Raw genomic sequence first — 22,615 nt, forward strand, 5'->3', positions numbered from 1 at the left:
ACCGGCTACCTATTAAATCACCTGTTTCTTGGCCGTCATTTTGACTGACGCTGAATGCTGTTGGTCTGATTACATCCAGCCTTTGGAGTTATGTTCCTCTGTTGACTGATGCCAGCTCTGGAGGAATCTTAAATTCTCTGTCCTGCGTCGACACGGAAAGTGCTTGAGTTGCAGAGGTAAGAATGGGCTGAGTGTCTGCCCTCAGCCACAGTGATAGAAATCACGAGCGACTGTTTATTGATCCCTGCCTGAGAGCCAGACTTTAGACTTTCTAGGCATAAAACTCAATTCCTCCTTACAAAAGCTCCATCTTATAGAAGACACTGAGGCACAGAGATTTTAAATTACCCACCCAAGGTCTCCCCAGCCAGTAAGCAAGAGTGCAGGGCTGTCTGCCTTACAGATTCAGAGACTTTAATCCCTGGGTCTCCCCTGCAGAGCTGAGTTTCAAAGGAGGCACTGCTCCTGTGCTGCCGGGGCTCCTGGGCCGGTACATCTGTTTGGACTTTAGTCTGAGGGCTGGTGAAGGAGAGTAGTTACCACTTTAGTGTTTGTTAGGACAGCATCATGCTGGGTTCTGAACAAAATAGAACAGATCCTACTCTTTAGGGGTCTAGTTGAAGATATCCGTACCAATGACCATTGATGAAGTTGGTCCTCAGAGCCAGGCCTGGTGTTCTGTGGATGTAGACTTGATCGAGGCAGCCGAGCACAGTGAGGCACGTGGGCCGTGAAGCTGGACCGGCTCCGTTGCAGTTCAAGCTCTGCGTTTCCTCCCTGGGAAACTGTGAGCAGGCACAGAACTTCAGTTTTCTCCTATTTAAAATGAGAAAAGCCTGAGGGTGGACAGCAGCTTAGAAACGGTGAGGGTTACCTGAGTTGCTGTGTATAGAACACCCGGGCCAGCCTCCGGACTGTGAGCAGCCTCTAAACCTCAGATGCAGGGCCCGTCATAGTTCCTGACACTGATGGGACAGTGAGGCTCTGGAGGGTAACTGGGCAGGAGGTGGTAAGGCCTGGTTTGATGACTCCCCACACTCTACGCTGCTGGCAAGACATCACAGCTGAAGGGGAGTGGAGCAGGGGACCAGGGGAGGGGCTGCTGAGGGTTGGGAGCAGCAGGGGTAGGGGGTTAGGGCGGTGGTCTCAGGGGCCAACTCTAGGTCAAGGGGGAAACTGAGCTGTGAGAACAGGGCTCCCCCCGACCTGTTTGCCCAGAGCATATGTGTTGTGAAGTGTTCTGTGCAGTAGGGTTTGGATTAAATGTTCTGTTTGGAAAAAAAAATATATATATATATCCTTTGAAAAAGGTTGAAAGTGACAGGATTAGGCCAAACCAGGCAAATGGGCAGAGGAGGGAGGTGTCTTGTCCAGACTGGTTAGGCTACTCGACCCCTCCCACCGCCACCCATTGACAGGTGGGGGGGTGAGGGGAGGAGGGGGGCAAGACAGCCAGCCTTAGGGAAGCATTGTGATAGGACACGTTCATCCAGGGAGCCTGGTGGGATGGTTGTGAGAAAGAGACCCTGGAGACAGGAAGACTAGTTTGCAGCCTGCATAGGGCAGGGATGGGTGTGTGTGAGAGCCTTTGGAACACTGACTAGCTAAAACTTGGTGATTGGACATCATGGGTGGGGGGACCCACATGTCTGAGCTGACCTGGAAGCCTGGAAGTCAGGGCCAGGAGCTGAAGTCACAGATAGAAACGGAGGCTGGGAGGAAAGTCTGGTTGAAGAGTGAGAGGGGTGGAGATCTAGGAATGCTGGAATGCTGGTGTGTGTGGAGGTTTAGCAGGTTTGGGAGGAGTCCCTTTAGGGGACGGACTGGGTCAGCAAAGCCAAGCCAGCGACCTAGGGGGCGGGGTGCGAGTGCTGGGCTCTGCAGCCTGCTGCGTGCTGATAGAGCCTCCCAGCCAGCCGAGTGGCTTAATTTCCTGAAGTCATCTGCCACTCCGGGTGCCTCCCACCATTTGGCACAGTGAATGGGCTTATTATTCTTGAGTCTTCTCACTTGACGGCCCTGCCTCTGGGCAAAGGGGGGTCAGATGGAGTTTTTCAGTGGATTGAGGAGCATTCAGTTGTTATGTAAATATTTATGTAAAGATGACAGTTTCCTTCATGAAGCAATTTCCCTGTGAGAGATTATACATTCCCCCTATGTATGCTTATGCTTGAGGACTCTTGTCTAGATTGGTTTGGAGTTTGTTTGGAGCCACACCCTTTGCTTCCGTCCAGGATCAGCTCTTTCAGAGTCCTCTGGTTCCAGACCTAGCTGGCTGCCTGGCACAGTTGACAGGCAGCATTTCCTAACAATAAGTCGTGAGGGAGTGGGAATTAATACTACCTGGCGCCAGACCTGCTGCTTGGTGGTCTTGTTTAATTCTCATTTAATCCTTACAACCCCATGATGTTGATAGTATTAGCCCCATTTTGCAAATGAGAAACAGAATGAGAAAGGCTGAATAATGTGCCCATGGTGATATAGCTAGTCAAAGGTCAGGATGGGATTGAAATCTAGGAGTTTTTGTCTCCAAAGCCTCTTCACGTAGCCTTTTTTGTTTGTTTGTTTCTTTTGAGACGGATCTCACTCTGTCACCCAGGCTGGGGCGCAGTGGCAAGATCTCGGCTCACTGCAAGCTCCGCCTCCCGGGTTCACGCCATTCTTCTGCCTCAGCCTCCCGAGTAGCTGGGACTACAGGCGCGCGCCACCATGCCCAGCTAATTTTTTTGTATTTTTAGTACATAAATATGGGGTTTCACCATGTTAGCCAGGATGGTCTTGATCTCCTGATCTCGTGGTCCACCCGCCTTGGCCTCCCAAAGTGCTGGGATTACAGGCAAGAGCCACTGCGCCTGGCCCCTCTTCACATAGTCTTAACTATTTATCCCTGGTGGGTGGGAGGAATCTCCAACCCCAACCCAGCCCCAACCCCAGCAATTCCTTAGAAAGGATGAAAGCCAGCTGGGGGCAGTGGCACAGGCCTGGACTCTCAGCTACTTGGGAGGTGAGGTGGATTGCTTGAGCCCAAGAGTTTGAGGCTATGAAGTGAGCTACTGTTGCGTCCCTGCACTCTAGCCAGGGCAACAGAGTGACAGAGCGAGTCTTTCATCTCTTAAAAGAAAAAGAAAGAAATCTAAAAACGCAAAAAAATGAAAACTAAAAACGCCTCACTGTCCATGGTTTACATTGTAACTTTTCCCCTTGTGGGGAAGCTCAGTTCAGTGCTGCTTTGTCAGGTGAGAAGAACTTGATGATTTGATTTTTTTTTTTTTTAACCTCCTGTGGGAAGTCAGGAAACAAAACAGTCTGGTACTTGGATGCACAGCTGGAATCATTCCGGGAAAAGAAAACCAGATCAGGCCCACAAATATTTCCTCATTCACCAGCACGATTAGGAAGGTTTCTAAGGCAACAGCAGGTGTTTCTGACATACGGGGTAAGATGGGGCCAGTTCCTTTTTAACACGTGCAGGTTGGACTTTGCAGGTTGCCCTGGTAATAGCTTCTTCTGGTACCATAGGTGGATGTGGGGAATTTGTAAGAAACCAAGGGACGTTACAGCTCTTCTTGCAGTGTGATTTCGGGCTAGAGGTCACTGGCAAGTAAGTGTTGTCTGGTAAGGCGAGGGGAGTGGTGGGAGCCGTGCTTCAGCTCCCAGGTGCTGGAACCGGTGGAGGCTGGAATCCTCCTGCCCAGTCTCAGCAGCCATTTCACTTGACACAAGATTGCAGCCCAGGGGTTGCAGGAGTAACCCCAGGAGGTGGAATAATTTATATTTGTTCAGTGCTCAGGAGTTTGCAAAGCTCTTTTTGGGCTGTTCACTTATCTGAGCCACACAGCAACCCCTAAGATGGGATTATCATCATGGTGCCCCATTAAGGAAACCGAGGTTAAAGGACTCGATTAAGGTCACACAGTTAAAGAGCCGTGGAGCCAAAGCACAAACTCAAGGCATCTATTTTCAAATTCCATGTCTGCACAGGACAGAATTCTGTGCAGACACAGAATTTGGGGAGAGAGTTGGCATGAACCACTTAGAGGCAAGGGGCGAGGGGCAGTGCAAGTTGTCTTTAGGGCTGGCATGCCACACTCTCATCTCAGTGCCCTCACTGTCTAGAAAATGCTGCATTTTGCAGTCCAGCTTTTTTTTTTTTTTGAAGGTTATGCTTGGAAAGGATCTCTGATCAGTGGAAACGATTTGTTTTTGAGCTGATTAGCTCATTGAGCAAAACCATCAGTGCATGACTTTTTTTTTCCCTGATAAAAACAGATCTGGAAGGCTGCCCCAAGTTTGAACCCTCCCCAGAGTCTCCCTTCCACCCCGGTCCGCTAGGAAGTTCTGTGGCCTCCCTTGCTGGGGACGTGGCGCTGCCTTTGGCGTAAATCCACCAGCCCTGTGCTATCTTTTACCGGATCGTGTACCCTGTGCTCAAGACCTGTGGGATCGATTTAGTCAAGATATAAAGTAATGGAAAGAAGTTGAGACCAGAGGTCAAAGCAACAGGTGCCAGATGGCCGGTCTGGCTGCACCCAGAAATGCTGCTTCCTTGGTTCTGATAGCAAAGCTCCAGCGAGTTCAGCCTGTGCCACCACCCCAACCTCCTTTCAGTGCATTGTGGCAAACGGTGGGGCTCCAGGATTCTTGTGGGATGTCTTTGTCGCCTCTCCCCTCTGCCCCACCCCCTTTTCTGTGATCTGTACCCTTGCACTTATCTCCCATAGAGAATATGGCATCAATTCAGGTCACACACCTGAATTGTGGGTTTTGATGGCCCACCCAGTTTCTCACAGCTTTGAGTTGAAATTTAAAAATGAGAAGATGTACCTAGATGTAGATTTCTGGCTTCCCTTTGGAGAGCTGATGGGTCTGGGAAAGCTGGCAAGGCTGCAGGAGGGGCCTAGAATCACCAGGGCTGCTTTCCAGCCAGACACACTCCCTGCCTGATGCTTGGCCTCCTACTACCGGCCTGGCCTTTGTAGGCCACTGGGGTTGGGACCTCTGGTGGGGGTGAAAATTGCAGAGAGACAACTTTAAAAAGCAAAAGGAAAAAACAAAAGCAAGTGTTCTTCCTTCTCAGGGGCTGGTAGTGAGGAACCAGGGGCACTGTTCCTCTTCTCTGTGCAAGGAACGCAGACTGGCTCATGCATAGCTTTCTCACCTTGTTCCCTCCCAGCCAGATCACTTTCGAGTTGATGATATCGCCCCAGAAAAGGTGTTTTCTGCTGTACCTGTGAACCTGTGCAGCCACCTGCCCCGCAGCCCTCCCTCCTCCTCCCCTCCCAGCCCCTTGGATCTGCAGTGGCTCCCGCCTGGGCTGTGCTGCTCCTGGCATGGCACGCGCAGGCCCCTGTGGCCAAGCTTTCCAGGACCACAGAGCGGCCCATCTCTCCTCCTCACTCCATTGGTCTCTGCCTCTGTTACGCGGCTCTCATCTGTATTCATGATGAATTATTGTGAGTATTTTTGACTTTTTAAAATGAAACTAAGTTACTTGAGAGTTAGGATCAGCTCTTACCTGTGAATGCCGTGTCTGGCTCATAGTAAGAACCCCCCAAATATTTGCTTACATCCTGCTGCCCCCATTTATCCTTCCTCCCTTGATGGGGGTCTCAGAATTCTTGGCAAATGCAATTGCTTCTTAAGTATTGATTCAGTAAGGGAGTGGAGAAATGCGAGCAGGCGGGCGTGAGGGGAAGAATGCCCCATTCTCTGTCCCCACATCTTTGCTAACTTGTTCTCTCCTTCCTGTCTCCATCACTTTTTGGGCAAACGTTATTGTGAGCTATCTGACAGCCAGTCTGCTGGGCTTGGGTTGATGAAGATGAGTGAGACATTCTCCTTGTCTTCAAGGGGTCGATTTATTCTCATCCTCAGCAACTCCCCATTCCTGCGCAGCAAACCCCGGGGGTCACTAGAGCAGTGCTGCATCCTTCCGGGCATCCTGGCAGTGGGAGGGGCTCTGGGCCAGGGCCCTGATACTGAGGGGCTCAGATAGTTGGACTCGTCACACCCTCCAGAAGCAAAAGCCCGTAGACTCTGGGTCCCCAAAGGACGTCTCAGGAACCCCCCAGTTCTCTACTTTGAGACATCCGCGGTGGCCGAGGTCACTCCGAGAAGTGTCACTTTGGACTTGTCCCTTGCGTTGGGTGATGGAGTCAGACGCCACCAGCAGTGGATGGCCAAGCTTCAAGGGCACCTTCTTAGCAGCTCTGTGGGCTGTGGGCACAAGAGTTTCCTGTTCTCCCTTCTCCGTGTTAGGGACCCAGGGAAGTGCTTGCTGCTTCCAGCCTCGCTGGTGGCTCTGAGGAGCAGGTGATGGCTGTGGCATTGGTGAGAGAAAGGGTCCTGTAATTTCCAGGGGTGGGTGATGCTGTGGTAAACCCCACAAGGTGGCACTTGCCTGCCCAGCCTGAGATGCTGTATGAGGGCGGTGAGGTGGGCCCCCCCCCAACCTGGAGGCAGGGACAGGGAGGGATGGGATAATCGGCTTGCTTGCGTGGGCTCCTAATCTGGATCTCGGGCCTTATGGCTAAACACCTTATCCTCACTGCAGCCCTCTGATGGGCCGAGCAGGTGGGGCAAAGATGTTGGTGAAATGAAAACACCCGCACAGGGGAGCAGTATCCTTCCTGCTTCTTTCTGGGATGCATTTTATCTCTGAAATAGGAGGCACTTAAGCTCATACTGGCTTTACATACTGGAGAGGTTATGTAAATTAACGGGAGAGTTTACAGAGGGCTTTAATCTCTTTATTTATTGTTTGAATTAAAGACCAGTGTGATAGTACAGAGGGCTTTGATTTCAGAAGAAAAGAGCCATGTAAGGGTTTGTTTGCCCATTTTACAGATAAGGAAAATTGAGTCCCCAAACGAACATCTGGCCTCCAGCTATTTGGCAAAGTTGGGAGTAGGGTGCTGAGCACTCCTCATTTGGGACATGTTTGTCTGGCACATGCCAGCGTGCCTTCTGAAATGGGAGCCCCATGAGCAGAGGAGGTAGCAGCTTGGTGGAGGCCCCTGGTCCCCTCCCCAGACTCAGCCTCTGTGTAGGGGGGACTCCTGGCCTGTTAGAAGCCTGACATCGTGGCAGGCACCGTTTTCACATGTATCTTCCCTGCGGAGCTGGCCAGAGCTTGGGCACGCATCTCATGAGCTGTGGCTGCGACGTTCCGCCTCTTGGTCTTGACCACATGTGACGCTGCCTCCCTCTGTGATGTGCGTTGTCACGTCACTGCAAATCTGAAGCCTAAATCCCGGCATGAAGACCCCTGTCTTGTGCACCTGGGTGTCACCTGTCCCACCGTGCCCACACAGAGCCAAGCCTTAGGAAGTGCTCTTGGGGTCCTGGTGGGAACTCACTCTGTAGAAACAGCACTGCCTGTGTTCTCCTCCTGCCTCTGCCGTGACTGGGTGACAAGGCCCTTCCTCCCCCGGGGTCTTTGCTTTTCCTCTGTCAGATGGGGTTGCCTCCCCCTGAGTTCCCTCAGAGTGTTGGGGAAAGGGGAAAATAAGATAATAGATGCCAAAATAGTCAGACCCAGGTAGCCTAGTTAAAATGTAAACTTCATTAAAAATTAAGAATCGGCCGGGCGCGGTGGCTCACACCTGTAACCCCAGCACTTTGGGAGGCTGAGGCAGGTGGATCACTTGAGGTCAGGAGTTCGAGACCAGCCTGACCAACATGGAGAAACCCTGTCTCTACTAAAAATACAAAATTAGCTGGGCGTGGTGTTGCATGCCTGTAATCCCAGCTACTGGGGAGGCTGAGGCCGGAGAATCACTTGAACCCGGGAAGCGGAGGTTGCCGTGAGCCAAGATTGTGCCATTGCACTCCAGCCTGGGCAACAAGAGCGAAACTCCATCTCAAAAAAAAAAGAGTTGGCTGGGCGCGGTGGCTCACACCTGTAATCCCAGCACTTTGGGAGTCTGAGGCAGGTGGATCACTTGAGGTCAGGAGTTCAAGATCAGCCTGGCCAACATGGTGAAACCCCCATCTCTACTAAAAATACAAAAATCAGCCAGGCTGGTGTCAGGCACCTGTAATCCTCGAGAGGCTGAGGCAGGAGAATTGCTTGAACCCGGGAGGTAGGTAGAGGTTACAGTCAGCTGAGATTGTGCCACTGCACTCCAGCCTGGGCGACAGAACAAGACTCCGTCTAAAAAAAAAAAAAAAAATAAATAAATAAATAAATATTAAGAATCCTGGAGATTCTACAGTTCTAGGTCTGGAGGAGGACTTAGGACTCAGGGACTCCGTGAGGCACATGTTGAGAATCCCTGGACCAGTAAAGGCATTGTCATTCCAAACTGCATGACCTTGGGCAAGTAACGTCACCTCTCTCAGCCTCCCTTGTGAGGTTGGGGTGATATTGATGCCCACTGTGTAAGATGGTTGCCAGGGTCCTCATAGCAGCAAATGCTTAGTGGTGCTTACTATGTTCCGCACGCTGCTCTGTTTTACAGATTGAGAAACTGAGGCACAAAGGGGTTAGATGACACAGTAAGTGGCAGAGATGGGTTCATACCGAGGCAGTCCGGCCCCAGAGTCTTATCTCTTAACCTCTAGACTAGTGGCTCTCAAAGTGTGTTTCAGGGGGATTCCTGGAGGTTTCCAGAGATCCTTTCAGACCATCCATGAGGTTAGAGTGGTTTTCATAATCATTCTGAGACATTATTTTCTGTCTTCACCCTCTTTTCTTGCATGAGTATACAGTGCAGTTTTCAGAGGCTGCATGACCCATGATCGTGTCGTCGTTCTGGCAGCTAATGGAAGGTAGTGTTTGTGTATTCTTGTATTTTAAAAATTTCTTGGCTGGGTGTGGTAGCTGACACCTGCTGTCCCAGCACTTTGGGAGGTCAAGGCAGGAGGATTACTTGAGTACAGGAGTTTGAGACCAGCCTGGATCAAATAGTGAGACCCCATCTTTACAAAAAATTTAAAAAAATTAGCTGGGTGGGACTACATGCCTGTAGTCCCGGTTACTCAGGAGGCTGAGGTGGGAGGATTGCTTGAGTCTGGGAGATTAAGGCTGAAGTGAGCTGAGATCATGCCATTGCACTGTAGCCTGAGGATAGAGCGAGACCCTGTTTGAAAAAATTTTTTCTTCTACTTTTAATTTCTAACATGGTGAATACTGATAGCTATAATCCACATAAACAAAACTCTTTGGTGTCCTCCTTAACATTGAGAATGAAAAGGGGTCCTGAGGCCAAAAAGTTTGCGATGTGTTGTTGGAGGCTGTGTTACCTTATTAAATGTGATACTTGTCAAACATCTGGTGGCACCTCCCGTGGTAAGCAGCTGGAGGGGAGTTGGTGCCTGTCCCAGGGAATCTTGGCTCTTCTCGGGGTCTCCCCACGCGTGGAGACCTCCGTGTATGAGACTGAGTCCTGAACCTGCTGGGCGCTTTCACAGATGGCGGTGCTGACTGTGCTGTTTGTGTGTGGTCAGCTAGCTGCCCGAGACAGAGCTTCTGTCTTCCACCTGGCTGCACCTGCAGTGCTCAGCCCTGACTGCAGGAGTGAGCAGATGCTCAGTGGCGGGCCTCCTCTTGGGTGGAGCCAATATGGGTGCAGCTGCTGTGGCCCTGCAAGTTCTGTTCCAGGCCAGGCCTGGCACCGAGCCAGCACTTTGCCTGTGCTATCCCATTGAACCTCGCATCTGCCCTGTGAGGGAGGGGCTGTTGTGAGTCTCATTTTACAGGTGAAGAATTCAAGGCTCAGGGAGGTTCCACCTGTGCGAGGGGCAGGGCCTGGACTCGAACTGTCTCTGGCTGGCTGGAGCCTGCACCCCGATGTGTTTCGGTATCTTCACAATGTTGCTCCTGCTTGTGGCCAACTCATTTGGGTTTAGATTTGGGGTGTGCTGCCAGTGTTCCTCCCAGAGTTCTGCTCCAGCCCAAGCCATCTGCAGGCTGTTCTTCCCCTGCTCCAGCTCTAGCTTTTACTTATTTTTTTTTTCTTTTCTTTTCTTTCTTTTTTTTTTTTTTTTGAGACCGAGTCTTGCTCGGTTGCCCAGGCTGGAGTGCAGTGGCATGATCTCCGCTCACTGTAACCTCCGCTTCCCGGGTTCAAGTGATTCTGGTGCCTCGGCCCCTGGAGTAACTGGGATTACAAGCGCATGCCACCACGCCGGGCTAATTTTGTATTTTTAGTAGAGACAGAGTTTCACCATGTTGGCCAGGCTGGTCGCGAACTCCTGACCTCAGGTGATCTGTCTACCTCGGCCTCCCAAAGTGCTGGGATTACAGGCATAAGCCACTGCGCCTGGCCCAGCTTTTACTTATTTTCATTATTTTATTTCATTTTACAATTTTTACAATCAGATGCTATATTGCCTAGGCTGGTCTTGACCTCCTGGCCACAAATGAGCCTTCTACCTTGGTCTCCCAAAGTGTTGGGATTACAGGTGTGAGCCACCGTGTCCGACCTGGCTCTGGGGCTTTTAGACCAAGGGTTTTGGAGCAGTAAGATGAGGTGTGGACAGAATGCAGGTTTGAATTTTGGCTCTGCCGTTTGCTGGCTGTGACTCTAACCTTTCTGATACCCTGCCTGCATATGACATGGCTGCTGCTGCCTCTCCTTGTAAGGGGAGAACAGCTCAGGGAAAACTGACGTTGCCTGAACTCAGAAACCAGGGGTCTCCACCGTGATAGGACTGGCATGGAGCTGTCATCTTCTCAAAATCTGGCCCTGGACCAACTGTGTCAGTCTCTCCAGGAGGGATTCCGGATTTCTGGGCCCTGCCCTGACCTACTAATGCAGAGCTCTGTGGGAGGGGCTGGCCACCTGTATCGTCAGTGAGCTTTGCTGGAATTCAGGTGCACACTGAAGTTTGGCAATCCCTGCTTAGAGGTTGGGGGCCACTTTTAACCCTCAAGACATAACAAATACTGGTCATGTCCCTATATGGATAGCTCTTTATCAGTGGCCATATGATTTGTTGTTTAAACCAGGGCACCCTTGAGCGGGTGGGGGGGGGGTCCCCTGAGGAGTGCACTGGGACTTCCTGGTACATGGGAACATGTGGTCGTTTCTCAGTCCTCCTCTTACCTTTCTGCTGGCCCTAGGAGATGCCGTTCGCTTCCTACTGCAAATGGGGAAACTGAGACCTGGAGAAGGGTGCATCTGACCACACAGCTGTAACCTTGGTCCTTGATTCTAGAATGCCTTCTCAGCTGGGTTGTCAGCCTTGGCTCACCCTAGCTGAGTGCTGCTGCAAGTGGGCTGTGGAGGACCCTAGATTTCTGTGGTGCTGGAATCTTTTGAAAACTAACATAATCTTTGTGATGAGAAAAACCAACATTAAAGCTATGGAGCCAGACATGGTGGCACACACCTGTAATCCCAGCACCTTGGGAGGCCAAGGCAGGAGAATCATTTGAGCCTAGTAGTTTGAGACCAGCCTGGGCAAAATAGTGAGACCCTGTCTCTACAAAAAATTTAAAAATTAGCTGGAGGTGGTAACGCACACCTATAGTGCCAGCTATCGGGAGGTTGAGGTGGGAGGATCATTTGAGCCCAGGAGATGAAGGCTGCAGGGAGCCCTGTTTGCACCATTGCTTTCCAGTCTGGGCAACAGAGCGAGACCATGTCTCAAAAAAAAAAAAAAAAAAAAAAGCTATGGAATGCACCTCTGGAAAAGATACAAACCAGATGAAAATGGAGGACCCTGTCAACAGAAAGGAAGCAGGTGCCGGGTGTATTTGTGCTTCCTCTCTTCAGTCCCTGGGGTTCCCTCCTGGGCCTGGCTGTGACCCATCTACCACACAGACTATCGATGGCCCTCTAGGCAGAGTGACAGGGAGAGGGCCGCTGACACCAGCTCTCCGTCAAAGCAGATGTCCTCTTTGGGTTGGTCAATTTCTTTCCTTCCTGATTGCCTGCGAGGCCAACTGGCTGATTTTTGTTTTCCTGCTCCTATGAGGATGCGCATATGACAGTCCATTTTGGTGGCACATGGAGAGGGCTGCAGTTAAGGGGAATTCTGGAGGGAAACCTAAGGTTTCTGGAGCACTAAATATAACAAGCAGTGACATAGTTGAACCAGTGATGTCAAAGCCAGCAAAGCCCCCATGTGTGGAGCTTGGTGTATTTCTGGTTCAGACAGAAATAGACACCTGCCAGAGGGCATGATGGCATCAGTGCTTGCGGGCAGCCTTGGGCCAAACTTAGTCTCCATCCCTGCTGCCTGGCCCTCTCCTCCTGCCTTTTCCTCTCTGCTCCTTGGGGAGCTCCATATAGCACCCGAGGATTGTGGTTTTGCTTCTGGCTGCAAATACTTTCACATATCCTGTTGCTCATGAGAGGGTGGAGGGAGCAGCTCCTTGGTCTCCCTGGGGAGGGGGTGGGCTGAGCTGCAGGAATGTGCTCTCAGAGATCTCTGCCCCTCCTCGAGCCTCCCGGTGGAGTGGTATTACCACAGGAAACCTCCAGTTTGTTTTTGATAAATCACATGTACAGGCTGGGGCGTCCCTTCGTCTTGGGCTGCCCGTTCGTTACTTTGGTGTCACTGTGTTCACAGGGAAGGATGGAGACGCTGAAGGATAAGACCCTGCAGGAGCTGGAGGAGTTGCAGAATGACTCGGAGGCGATTGACCAGCTGGCCCTGGAGTCCCCTGAGGTAGAGGGAGGCTGGTATGGGACCCAACAAGGCCAGCAGAAGAGGCTTGTTAAGAGGTGCTTTTTAAGGATGCTGGCTTATTGGAAGTTTTGGCCAAATTCATCTCCCTTTTCTGTGAACTTCATCCTGGTTTGGACTCAGAGGAATCCCTGAAGCTTCAGACCAGTTCCTGGGAGTTCTTGGTAGTGCTGGGGAGTCCACTGCCTCCTGGTGCCTTTCCAGGACCCAGATGCCCCGGGAGTCCCCACACTGTTGTTCCAGCCCAAATCTGGAGGCAGCTACTCAAAGCACGGGTATGGTTTTGTACCCAATTTTCCCCAAGAGCCTTGTGCGATCCCGTATCTCCAGGTGACTCTAAGGCTTCTAGGAGCCATTCTTGGGCGGAGATCTAGCTCGTCTCCCATTTGATCCTGTTTCTCCTCATAACTGGCCCCTAATCCTCTCGCTCTTAATCACAGAGTCCTTGTGGAAAGAAACAGAATCCTGCCTCTGCAGAGATTTACACTTAATAAAGGACGTTCCCTGCCGCTAGCATCTCCTGTGACCCTGGGATGTCCCCTGTGAGGTGGGAGAGGTCAGGCCACACAGCCAGAAATACCCACGGTCACCCATTGAGTGGCTGCAGCTCATCCGTTGTTCTGGAAGCTCCCGCTTCCTGTCCCTAATGTGAGGGAGAGACACGAACGCAAGTAATGCCACCTCCTTTGATTTGCATTTGGAGTACATGTTTACTTGCATGGATGAGCAGGTATGGTGTGTCTCTTCTGTGAACTTGTATTTTTGAGAAAAATAATGATGCTCCCCATCCAGTGTCTCCGTGCTTCCATGCCATGGGGGGCGCCAGGCTGGTGAGTCCCCTGCTCCTGTTCTGGCTTGTGCTCTTGCCGCCTGCTGCCTGCTCTACTGCCTAAGTGAGGAATCTTTACTGGGGTTGGAGGTGACTGAACATTGGTTTGAAAAGACCTCCTGGTGGGCAGATTGTGAGGAGAGGTGGACACTATGGGCCACATCCTACCACCCTAGGGCTTTTTCAGTCCTCAGCAAGGATGTGGAGCAAAGCTTGCTTGTCAAAGCCCCAGGGCCGACTCAAATGGCTTGTGAGGCTGTGAGCTCTGCCACGGCGTTGCTCCTGCCCGGCCTGGTGCTGGGCACAGTGCAGCTCTGCCTGCGTTCCTTTGTCACATATTAAGCACTGTGAGCATGGTGCCATGGGAAGCCCAAGGCCTGCTTCTAGAGTGTGCAGAGCTGAGCAGGCTGACAGAATCGTGAGAAAGCAGAGAATCACGGAAAATGTGAGCAGAAGTGACCTCTTGGGCAGAAGGCATTTGAATTTTGTGGTGTGCAGCCACACCTGTCCCATCGATCTGAACTCTCTGAGGGAAAAAAACACTCATGGATCAGGTGGAAATGAAGCAGGACAAGCCACTTAGACTTCAGACCATTGGCAGACTTTTTTATCGTGGGCTGTAAGACAGTCATCGAGTCACGGTGGGATTGTGAGAAGAGACAGGAGCTCTCTCTTAGTTTGGGACATGGACATGGCTTGGAGAGAAGGGAGTTGGCAGGGGCTCTCTCCATGTAGAAGAGTGTGCAGGGAGGGGTGTGTGGAGGGGAGCTGCTTTGGGTTGGGGGCCAGATATAGAAAGGAAACCCCGTAACTTATTAAGGAAAGGTAGTCAAAATGGTTTTATCTCCCACTTTGCAACTTTTTTTATTTTTTATTTTTTTCGGCAGGGTCTTACTTTGTCGCCCAGGCTGGAGTGCAATGGCGCCATCATGGCTCACTGCAGCCTCTACCTTCTGAACTCAAACAATCCTCCCACCCCAGCTTGCTGAGTAGCTGGGACTGCAGGCGCACACCACCACACCTGGCTAATTTTTAAATTTTACATAGCAACTTTTGAGAACTATTAGATACTTCTTGTTGAGTTTTGCTGTAGATTCAAAGAAAATTGATAATTATCTATAAAGATTAGTAGCGACTCCTTCCTTTTCGAGCTATATATCTGTATGAGTATAGATTCTTTCTGCTTATTCCATCAAAGGTAATATACTAGGGCAGATTGAAATCAGAAGCAGCAAAACATGAGAAAACATCTTTTATTTACCTATTTTTAGTCTTACTGACCTCTTTTCAGTGACTGGGAGGACTTCACACTGAATCCCTAATATGCATAGATATGCAGTTTTCTAAGTCAATGCATATTTTGCATATTTATGGGGAAGATGAGAGTCTTTGTTGCATGCATAGATTGTGTGATGATCAGGCCGGGCACGGTGGCTCACGCCTGTAATCCCAGCACTTTAGGAGGCCGAGGTGGGTGGATGACCTGAGGTCAGGAGTTTGAGAGCAGCCTAGCCAACATGGTGAAACCCCATCTCTACTAAAAATACAAAAATTAGCCAGGCGTGGTGGCACATGCCTGTAGTCCCAGCTACAAGGGAGGCTGAGGCAGGAGAATCGCTTGAACCCAGGAGGCAGAGGTTGCAGTGAGCCGAGATCGCGCCATTGCACTCCAGCCTGGGCAACAGAGCAAAACTCTGTCTCAAAAAAAAAAAAAAAAAAAAGAATGTGTAATTAAGGTCAGGGCATTTAGGGTCTCCATCACCTTGAGTATTTGTTGTTTCTGTGTGTTGGGAACATTTTATGCTTCTTGCTACTTTGAAATATACAATACATTGTTGCTGACCATAGTCACCCTACTCAGTCAGCTGTTGAACATTAGAACTTACTTCTTCTGTCTACCTGTATGTTTCTACCCATTGACCCACTTCATGGAGAAAGATGTGAGAAGGCTATGGGGACAGGACGCAGAAATAAGTAGGGCAAGATTTAGGGGAAAATGATACAGCGTCGATTTGTTGGTTTAGACGCAGGGAAAAGGCAGTGGACGTATAGGAAGGCCAGAGGATCCATGGGGCCCTGCAAGGGATGGGTGAGCAGGAGGGCTTTAGGCCTTTCACTCTGGGTCAGCCATGTAAGTAAAGTTTCCATGGCTAATACAAATTAGATTGAGAGTCACGTATGGTGGTTTGTGCCTGTAGTCCCAGCTGTTGGAAGGATGGGATGGGAGGATTGTTTGAGGCCAGCCTGGGCAACGTAGGGAAACCCCATCTCTACAGAAAATAAAAGAACTTAGCCAAGTGTGGTGGTGCGTGCCTGTAGTCCCAGCTACTGGAAAGGCTGAGGCAGGAAGATTGCTCGAGCTCAGGAGTTTGAGGCTGCAATGACCTGTGGTCATGCCATTGCACTCATTCTGGACGACAGAATGAGACCATGTCTGTAGAAGGCAGCAGCGTGGGCTCTAGGCTGGACAGACCCTGGGCCCTACATCCCTGAACCCTGGCAGCCTCGTCTGGAGGGCTCAGGGAGGGCAGGGAGCTGTGGCATCCCTCTTTCCAATCTGGAGCACAAAGAAGAGGCTATGGGCCTGCCCCAGAGTGCAGGGCCTCGGCCCCTGTAGCTGGGACAGCAGAAGGGGTAGGCTTTCCCCGAAGCCGCCTCTTCCAGAATGCCCACGGGCTTCCTATGTCTCGTGGGGCATGAGCCAGTCTGGCTTGGTCTGTCACATGCTGACCATGGTGGAGAAGCTGCACAGAGAAGCTGCACAGTGAGGGCCTGACTTAGAGTCAGTCTTGCTGAGCTGTTCCCTGTGCCCTGTGGCGGGTGCCGAGGCGTCTCTTCTGGTGCCCCATGGTGCTGTCAGTGTACCATCACCGCTGGCTCAGCATGCAGGTCTGACTCCTCAGCCCTCCTCTTAGGAAGAGGACTCCTTGGCGGATGCATGGGGCCTCACATCACAACAGCTGGGAAGGGTGCCTTGGCTTCTGCCTCACTGGCTGGCAGCGACGAAGAGCCTGGCAGAGGGGTAAAGTGCCACTTGGCTTGGGGAAGTGTTTGCAGCAGGGAACATCCAGGCTGGCCCCTCTGGCTCATCTGTGCAGCTTCTCTGCAGGACACAGGTGCGGCCTAGGAGGCAGGTCCAGGTCTCTCCTAAGTCAGTGGCATGGTCTGGTCCAGGGACCTGGCTCTCTCAACCCTCACAATAACTTTATTTGGGGAATCATTATATGTCTTGCCTGTGCATCTGGCCAGGGCCACCTGAGCCCACCATGGTAGGTCTCTTGACTCTGAAGCTTGGGGATAAGTAATTGGGACTTTTGATCCCTTCCCTCCTAGAAAGCCTCTGATTTTTCTCATGTAAATTGGTCCACCCCCTCCTTGGGGCTCTGCACATTCCATCGTGGATATCAATCACGTGGCCTTGGGCGAGCTCTTCACCTTCAGCGCCAGGTTCCCATGCGTCTCCACCTCATGGGCTGTGGGTTAAGGATTAAGTGAGGTGCAGAGTACTTCATTCAGGGTTTGAACCTGGCTTTGTCTGACTAGTTGAGGGCTGAGTATTGCCCCAAGGATGAGCCTCTCCGCCCCAAGGGGAGCGATGTGCCCCCGAGGCCCCGACCCAGGCTGCCAGGAGGTTAAGGGTGATGGACATTTTCCTTAGGTTCTGTTGTCCTGCCCTTTTAGGTCCAGGACCTGCAGCTGGAACGGGAGATGGCACTGGCCACCAACCGGAGCCTGGCGGAGCGGAACTTGGAGTTCCAGGGTCCCCTGGAGATCAGCCGCTCAAACCTCTCGGATAAATACCAGGAGCTCCGGAAGCTCGTGGAGCGGTGCCAGGAGCAGAAGGCAAAGCTGGGTAGGGTGGCTCCTCTGTGAACTCAGGGTCCCCATTCAGGGTTGGACGGAGGCCCACCGTGTTCCCAGCCCTGTGCTAAGTGCTGTATGTACATTTTTTCACAACAGCCGTAGAAGGGTGGGTACTGTTGTTACTCCATTTTATAGGTAAGCAAAATGAGGCTCAGAGAGATTCAAGAACTTGACTAAGGTCACCCAGCTTAGACATAGGTGGAGTTGGGATTTGAATCGAGACAGCCTGCATCCTTTGCTGCTGCCGTTACCCCTGGCAGCTCAGGCTCTGTGCTTTACTGAGCTGCTCCTGAGCTGCTCTGGGCTCTCTGTGTCCCAGGACCTGTCACACCTTTGAAGGTGGGAGGGTGGTCCTTGTCTTGATGGTGAGAGAGCTTGACGCTCAGGTTAGGTAACTCCCCTGGCTGGCAGGCAGAACTGGGTCAGTTGGGCTCTGAAGCCCGAGTCGTTTCCCATCCCAGGATGGTGTAGGGGAGGCTTGGCCAAGGTCTAGGCTGGGTTCATTTGGGCCCTTCTCTGCTCAGGAAGGTAGTCTAAGGAACTGGACCAAAAGAGCTCATCAAGCCCACCCGAAAGGACCCTTTGGTGGACCCTGGGGTGGTGGCTGGGCCTGGATGCACACAGAGGGCATGCAAAGTGCCTTTAACACCGAATCAGGAAGCACTTTTCAAATGTCAGTCGTTCTGCCCTCCCTTCCAGAGAAATTTTCTTCAGCATTGCAGCCGGGGACCTTGTTAGACCTTCTGCAGGTGGAAGGCATGAAGATTGAAGAAGAGTCCGAGGTGAGAGGGCGAGGCGACACCCCTCTTCCCTGGACGGGGTGTCAGTCCCTGCAGCAAGGGCCCTTGGAAGGAGGAGCAGATGTCTGCAAAGCATGGAACAAGGGAGCTTTCGTAGATGGCAGAGGTGAAGGACATCTTTAGTCCTGGGGAGGCCTTTTGGGTATAAATAACAGGAACCCAGTCCCACTAGCTGAAGCAGAATGGGTGGCAGTGGACAAGGGCAGCTCGCAGCCCCGAATGGTAGGGGAGCACAGCAGGAGGCCTCCAGGGGCTGAGGCCAGCTCCCTACTCCACTCTCCCTGCTTCCCTCTGGCCATCTCTTCAGCCTCTGTGGGCAAACTGGTGCTGTCCACTCTGTGTCTGGGTGGAAGAAGCTTCTAGGCCCTCCCAGTCCCTGGGCTAGTGCTCATCCAGGTGTTCAGCGCATATATGCAGTGGCCACTGTGGGCCTGGCATGATGCCAGGGTGCCAGGACAGGTGACCACGACAGAGACAGTCCTCGCCCTCAAGGGACTGACATTCTAGTGAGGGAGACAGTGCATGTACCATGTATCAGCTGTGAGAAGGGGCATATGGCCAGGGAAGAGGAGCGGGTGCCCGAGGCGGTGTGAGGTGGGAGGGCTGCAGCTGAACTCAGACCCTGGAGAAAAACAAGAGACTCATCCCAGCTGCCCCTGTTGTCACTGGACCTTATGTTTTCCAGGCAATGGCTGAGAAGTTCCTGGAGGGCGAGGTGCCCCTGGAAACGTTCCTGGAGAATTTTTCCTTCATGAGGATGCTGTCCCATCTGCGCCGGGTTCGTGTGGAAAAGCTCCAGGAAGTGGTGAGGAAGCCCAGGGCTTCCCAGGAGCTGGCCGGCGATGCCCCTCCACCCCGCCCACCACCCCCGGTGCGCCCAGTGCCCCAGGGAACACCCCCTGTGGTTGAAGAGCAGCCGCAGCCACCATCAGCCATGCCTCCCTACCCTTTGCCCTACAGCCCGTCCCCCAGCCTGCCTGTGGGCTCCACTGCCCATGGAGCCCTGCCACCAGCCCCTTTCCCGGTGGTGTCCCAGCCCTCCTTCTACAGCGGGCCTCTGGGCCCCACTTACCCGGCAGCCCAGCCTGGACCCAGGGGTGCTGCTGGTTACTCCTGGTCCCCACAGAGGAGCACGCCACCCCGGCCGGGCTATCCTGGGACCCCAACTGGTGCCTCTGGGCCTGGGTACCCCTTGGCGGGAGGCAGGGCCCTCAGTCCTGGTTATCCTCAACAGTCCCCCTACCCCGCAACAGGAGGGAAACCTCCCTACCCAATACAGCCTCAGCTCCCCAGCTTCCCAGGCCAGCCCCAGCCCTCAGTGCCCCTGCAGCCCCCTTATCCCCCCGGGCCCGCCCCTCCCTATGGGTTCCCACCACCCCCGGGGCCTGCCTGGCCTGGGTATTAGACACACTCCTGGCCCTCGGCCCCTCCCTAGACCCACCCACGCTCAACCTTTGGCCCAGCCATCGCCAAGATTCGAGGATCAACTGGAGGTGGCGTTGGTGCTCCCTGTGGACTTGCGTCGGCACCCAGAGGCCTTGGAGGGACAAGGCACTGGGCGGTGTGACTGGTCATTGGCACTTGCTGGCTTCTGGCCGGAGGTCCTCTTGGAAGCCCCTCCTTTCAGTGCCTGGCTGCAGCAGTGCTAGCCAGGCTGGAGTCCAGCACCCCTCGCCGGTGTCTGTGTGAGTGAGCGCATGTGCGCATTTATGAGCATCTACTTGCGGCTGCACTCAGGGCCATTTGAACCCAGTGCAGAGTTATCTCGATGAGGAGGCCCTGGGTCTCCAGCCCACTCCGTCTCCCCTGGGGTTTGGCGTATTTGACATGGAGCCCCATGCCAAGGGATGCAGCTGTTGGTGTCTGTCCAGTCCATTCAAGGCTAGCCTGCCAATGCACTGTGGCAGTGGTTGGATTGGAGGGAGAGAACAGAGTTGGGAAAAACAACAGATTTGAGTCCTATAAAGCCATAATTTAACTCCAGTAGCTGATGTCAGACAAGCTTGTCCTATGTCCTATTTGAGTGGCAGCAGCGCCAGCCCAGCAAGAAGGCTGGGGGTTGTGAAGGTTGTCCCCAGACCTTGCTTGCACTGGTTGGAGAACCCAGGGGGCTGCCTTGGGCCCTCTGGCCAGAGGGAAGCAGGCAGCTCTAGCCCAGGAGATTGTGGTCACATTGGGGCTCGTTTAGGACTGGAGGGCCAGGTCACCTCCCCAGCCACCCTTGTCTCCTCTGGGGCCCCCCACTTTAGGGCGACTTTACCCGAGGCCCACGCATCCATCCACTCCTTTAGTGCCTTGAATCTCATTCACAAGCAGCCCCTCCCTTCCCCTCCCCTTCTCCTCACTCCGTTGATGTAATCCTCCCACCGCCAGTGTCCATCCTAAGACAGGCATCAAAAGAGGCCCTAACCTAACTTCCCAAATGGTGCTTTTGAAAAAACACCATCACTACATTAGGGGCAATGTTTTCGCACCTCCCTGTCTTCAGAATGTAAAGGGCGGGGATTATGTCTCTGTTTAATATGCAGCCCCCTGCACTGTGGGGTTTGGGGCATGTTCAGTAATAAGAATGAATACAATAGACAAAGGGGGTGTGATGAGTGTTAACTTGGTTGTTCAGAGGTAAACCAGGTCTCAGGGAAGAGCCTGGAGCTGCTATTGCTTAGGAAGTTGTACGTGCCTTGAAATGTCCACTACCTGAGGACGCAGCATCTGGTGGGCCCGGGGCTGCTGGGGCCAAGGAGGGACCTTGACCTTCTGGTGCCTGCCCCTCCCCGGCCTACGTGCCATCCGCGTGACGCTAGGTCAGCGCTGCCAGTTCTTTACCAAATGTGCTTGCTTCTCTTAAGTTATTTATAAAGAGAAATCACTAATGGACTCTACTGGTTTGAGTGCTTCTGAGCTGGATGACCGACCGCCTGTATGTTTGTGTAATTAATTGCCATAATAAACTTTGATGAGTCACATGTGGTGTGTTGTTGGTGGGTTTGAGTGCAGACGTGGTTGCACGTGGGTGCCTTGAAATCTTCTGCAGCCTTCAGATCGTGCTCTCTGGAGGGGCCTCTGTGATTCACGTCCCAAAGCGCCATCCGTCTGGATGTCAGCCCTCCCCTGCCCGCTCGCTCCAGGGCTGGCCCTGGGAGTATTTACCTCCCCTCTCCCGCTCTTCCGCTTTCTTTCTTAGCCGTTTTCCTATTGGAGCCTGCGTTTGCCTGGTCCTGGTCCTGGACTGAGAGCAATGGCATGCAAGGCCACAGGATGCCACGAGGGGGCGTCTGGTCCTCAGCCTGCTCGGGAGGTGCCGTGTTCCTGCCACCTGCCGGGCTGGCGGGATGTCGGCGTGTGGGCCTGTCTGTGAGCCATCTAATTCTAACCTGGGCTCAGAGGGACAGCAGGCCGCTAAACTGGCGGCGGCACCAACAGTCTTCTAGGCCTTGGCCCAGCCTGCCTCCCTCCCCAGCGTCGCCCTGAGCTCTGCTGCTGAGCTGCCTATCCCGAGGCCGGGGAGGGCGTCTTCAGCTCAGCAGGAAGGGCAGCTTGGAGGGAGTCTGAAGACCAGGTTTCTATCAGTCCCTCATGTCAGCCCTCCGCCTCTTCTTCCCTGCAAGATGACTGGGCGGCCGCCTGCGGAGGATGCCTAGAGATGCCCTGAGTCGCTATGGCTGCAGGCTGTGCTGTGCTTTCAGGCGCATTATGTCCTGGAGTCCTCGCAACAGCCCTTTCATTCCCAGTTTAAATGAGAGGAAACCACAGGGCAGGTGGTTCGGTGAGCAGGTTGCACAGCCTTAGGAGAAGGTGGGACTTCGACTGGGTCGGTTGGATTTCAGAGGCTGCAGGGGCTCCTCCCCGCTGCCTTGGTGGTGCCAGAAGTGCCTCCTGAGGACAGAGCTCAGAGTCGCTGGGCTCTGGTCAAATGTTTACTGCCCTTCACCCCCAGCTGAACTCTGGCTTTGCCTTGCAGGTGTCCAAGGCTGAGGACACAGGACATCAGGGACAGCTGAAAGCAATTTGGCTTTGTAGGAAGAGGCTGCAAATCTCCCTCTAGGCGCATAGTCAGGTCACCTGCCTTGGGTTGGTGCCAGAGTGGTGGCAGGGGGCACGGAGGGGCTGACTTTCTAAGAAAGGACCGTCACGAGCTGCCTCAGCTGGTCAGCCTGCGTGTCCCACCCTGTGCTCTTTGCTTCCCCCTCTCTCGGGCCACTTCACTTCAGAGGGCAGCACACACAGGCGCTCCTCATGCCTCCCTCCCTGCATCCCTGGGAGTTCCCTGGCTGCTTTTCACCAGACTACAGTGGGCCTTCCGCTGCAGGGGGACAGACCCTGAGCATCAAATTTAGAGTCTCGAGATTCCTAGCTTAGGACACTTTGCTCTGCTGGATGTGGTGAGGCCATATAAATGTCATGTCCTTACAGCTCTCTGTTCCGCTCTGTACTCCCAGATCCCTGGGTGCATGATAACTTTTTTTTTTTTTTTTTTTTTGAG

The 22,615-nt window shown here is 52.9% G+C and overlaps 1 protein-coding gene across 3 annotated transcripts in view; it reads left to right on the forward strand.

Annotated features, from left to right (window-relative positions):
- The window catches only part of VPS37C (VPS37C subunit of ESCRT-I), a 30,575-nt gene extending 9,477 nt beyond the window's left edge, over window positions 1–21,098 (forward strand). For 2 of the 3 annotated variants that reach the window (NM_001132398.1, XM_054523745.2), the window contains 4 exon segments: window positions 12,523–12,621; window positions 17,150–17,321; window positions 18,032–18,114; window positions 18,818–21,098. In NM_001132398.1, coding sequence (NP_001125870.1) covers window positions 12,529–12,621; window positions 17,150–17,321; window positions 18,032–18,114; window positions 18,818–19,537 — 1,068 coding nt within the window. In that variant the 5' untranslated portion in view covers window positions 12,523–12,528 and the 3' untranslated portion in view covers window positions 19,538–21,098. 3 annotated transcript variants of the gene reach the window in all.
- Window positions 21,099–22,615: the final 1,517 nt, after the last annotated feature.

This window comes from Pongo abelii, chromosome 9 (genome assembly GCF_028885655.2).
Source record: "Pongo abelii isolate AG06213 chromosome 9, NHGRI_mPonAbe1-v2.0_pri, whole genome shotgun sequence".
In the NCBI taxonomy this organism is placed as follows: Eukaryota; Metazoa; Chordata; class Mammalia; order Primates; family Hominidae; genus Pongo; species Pongo abelii.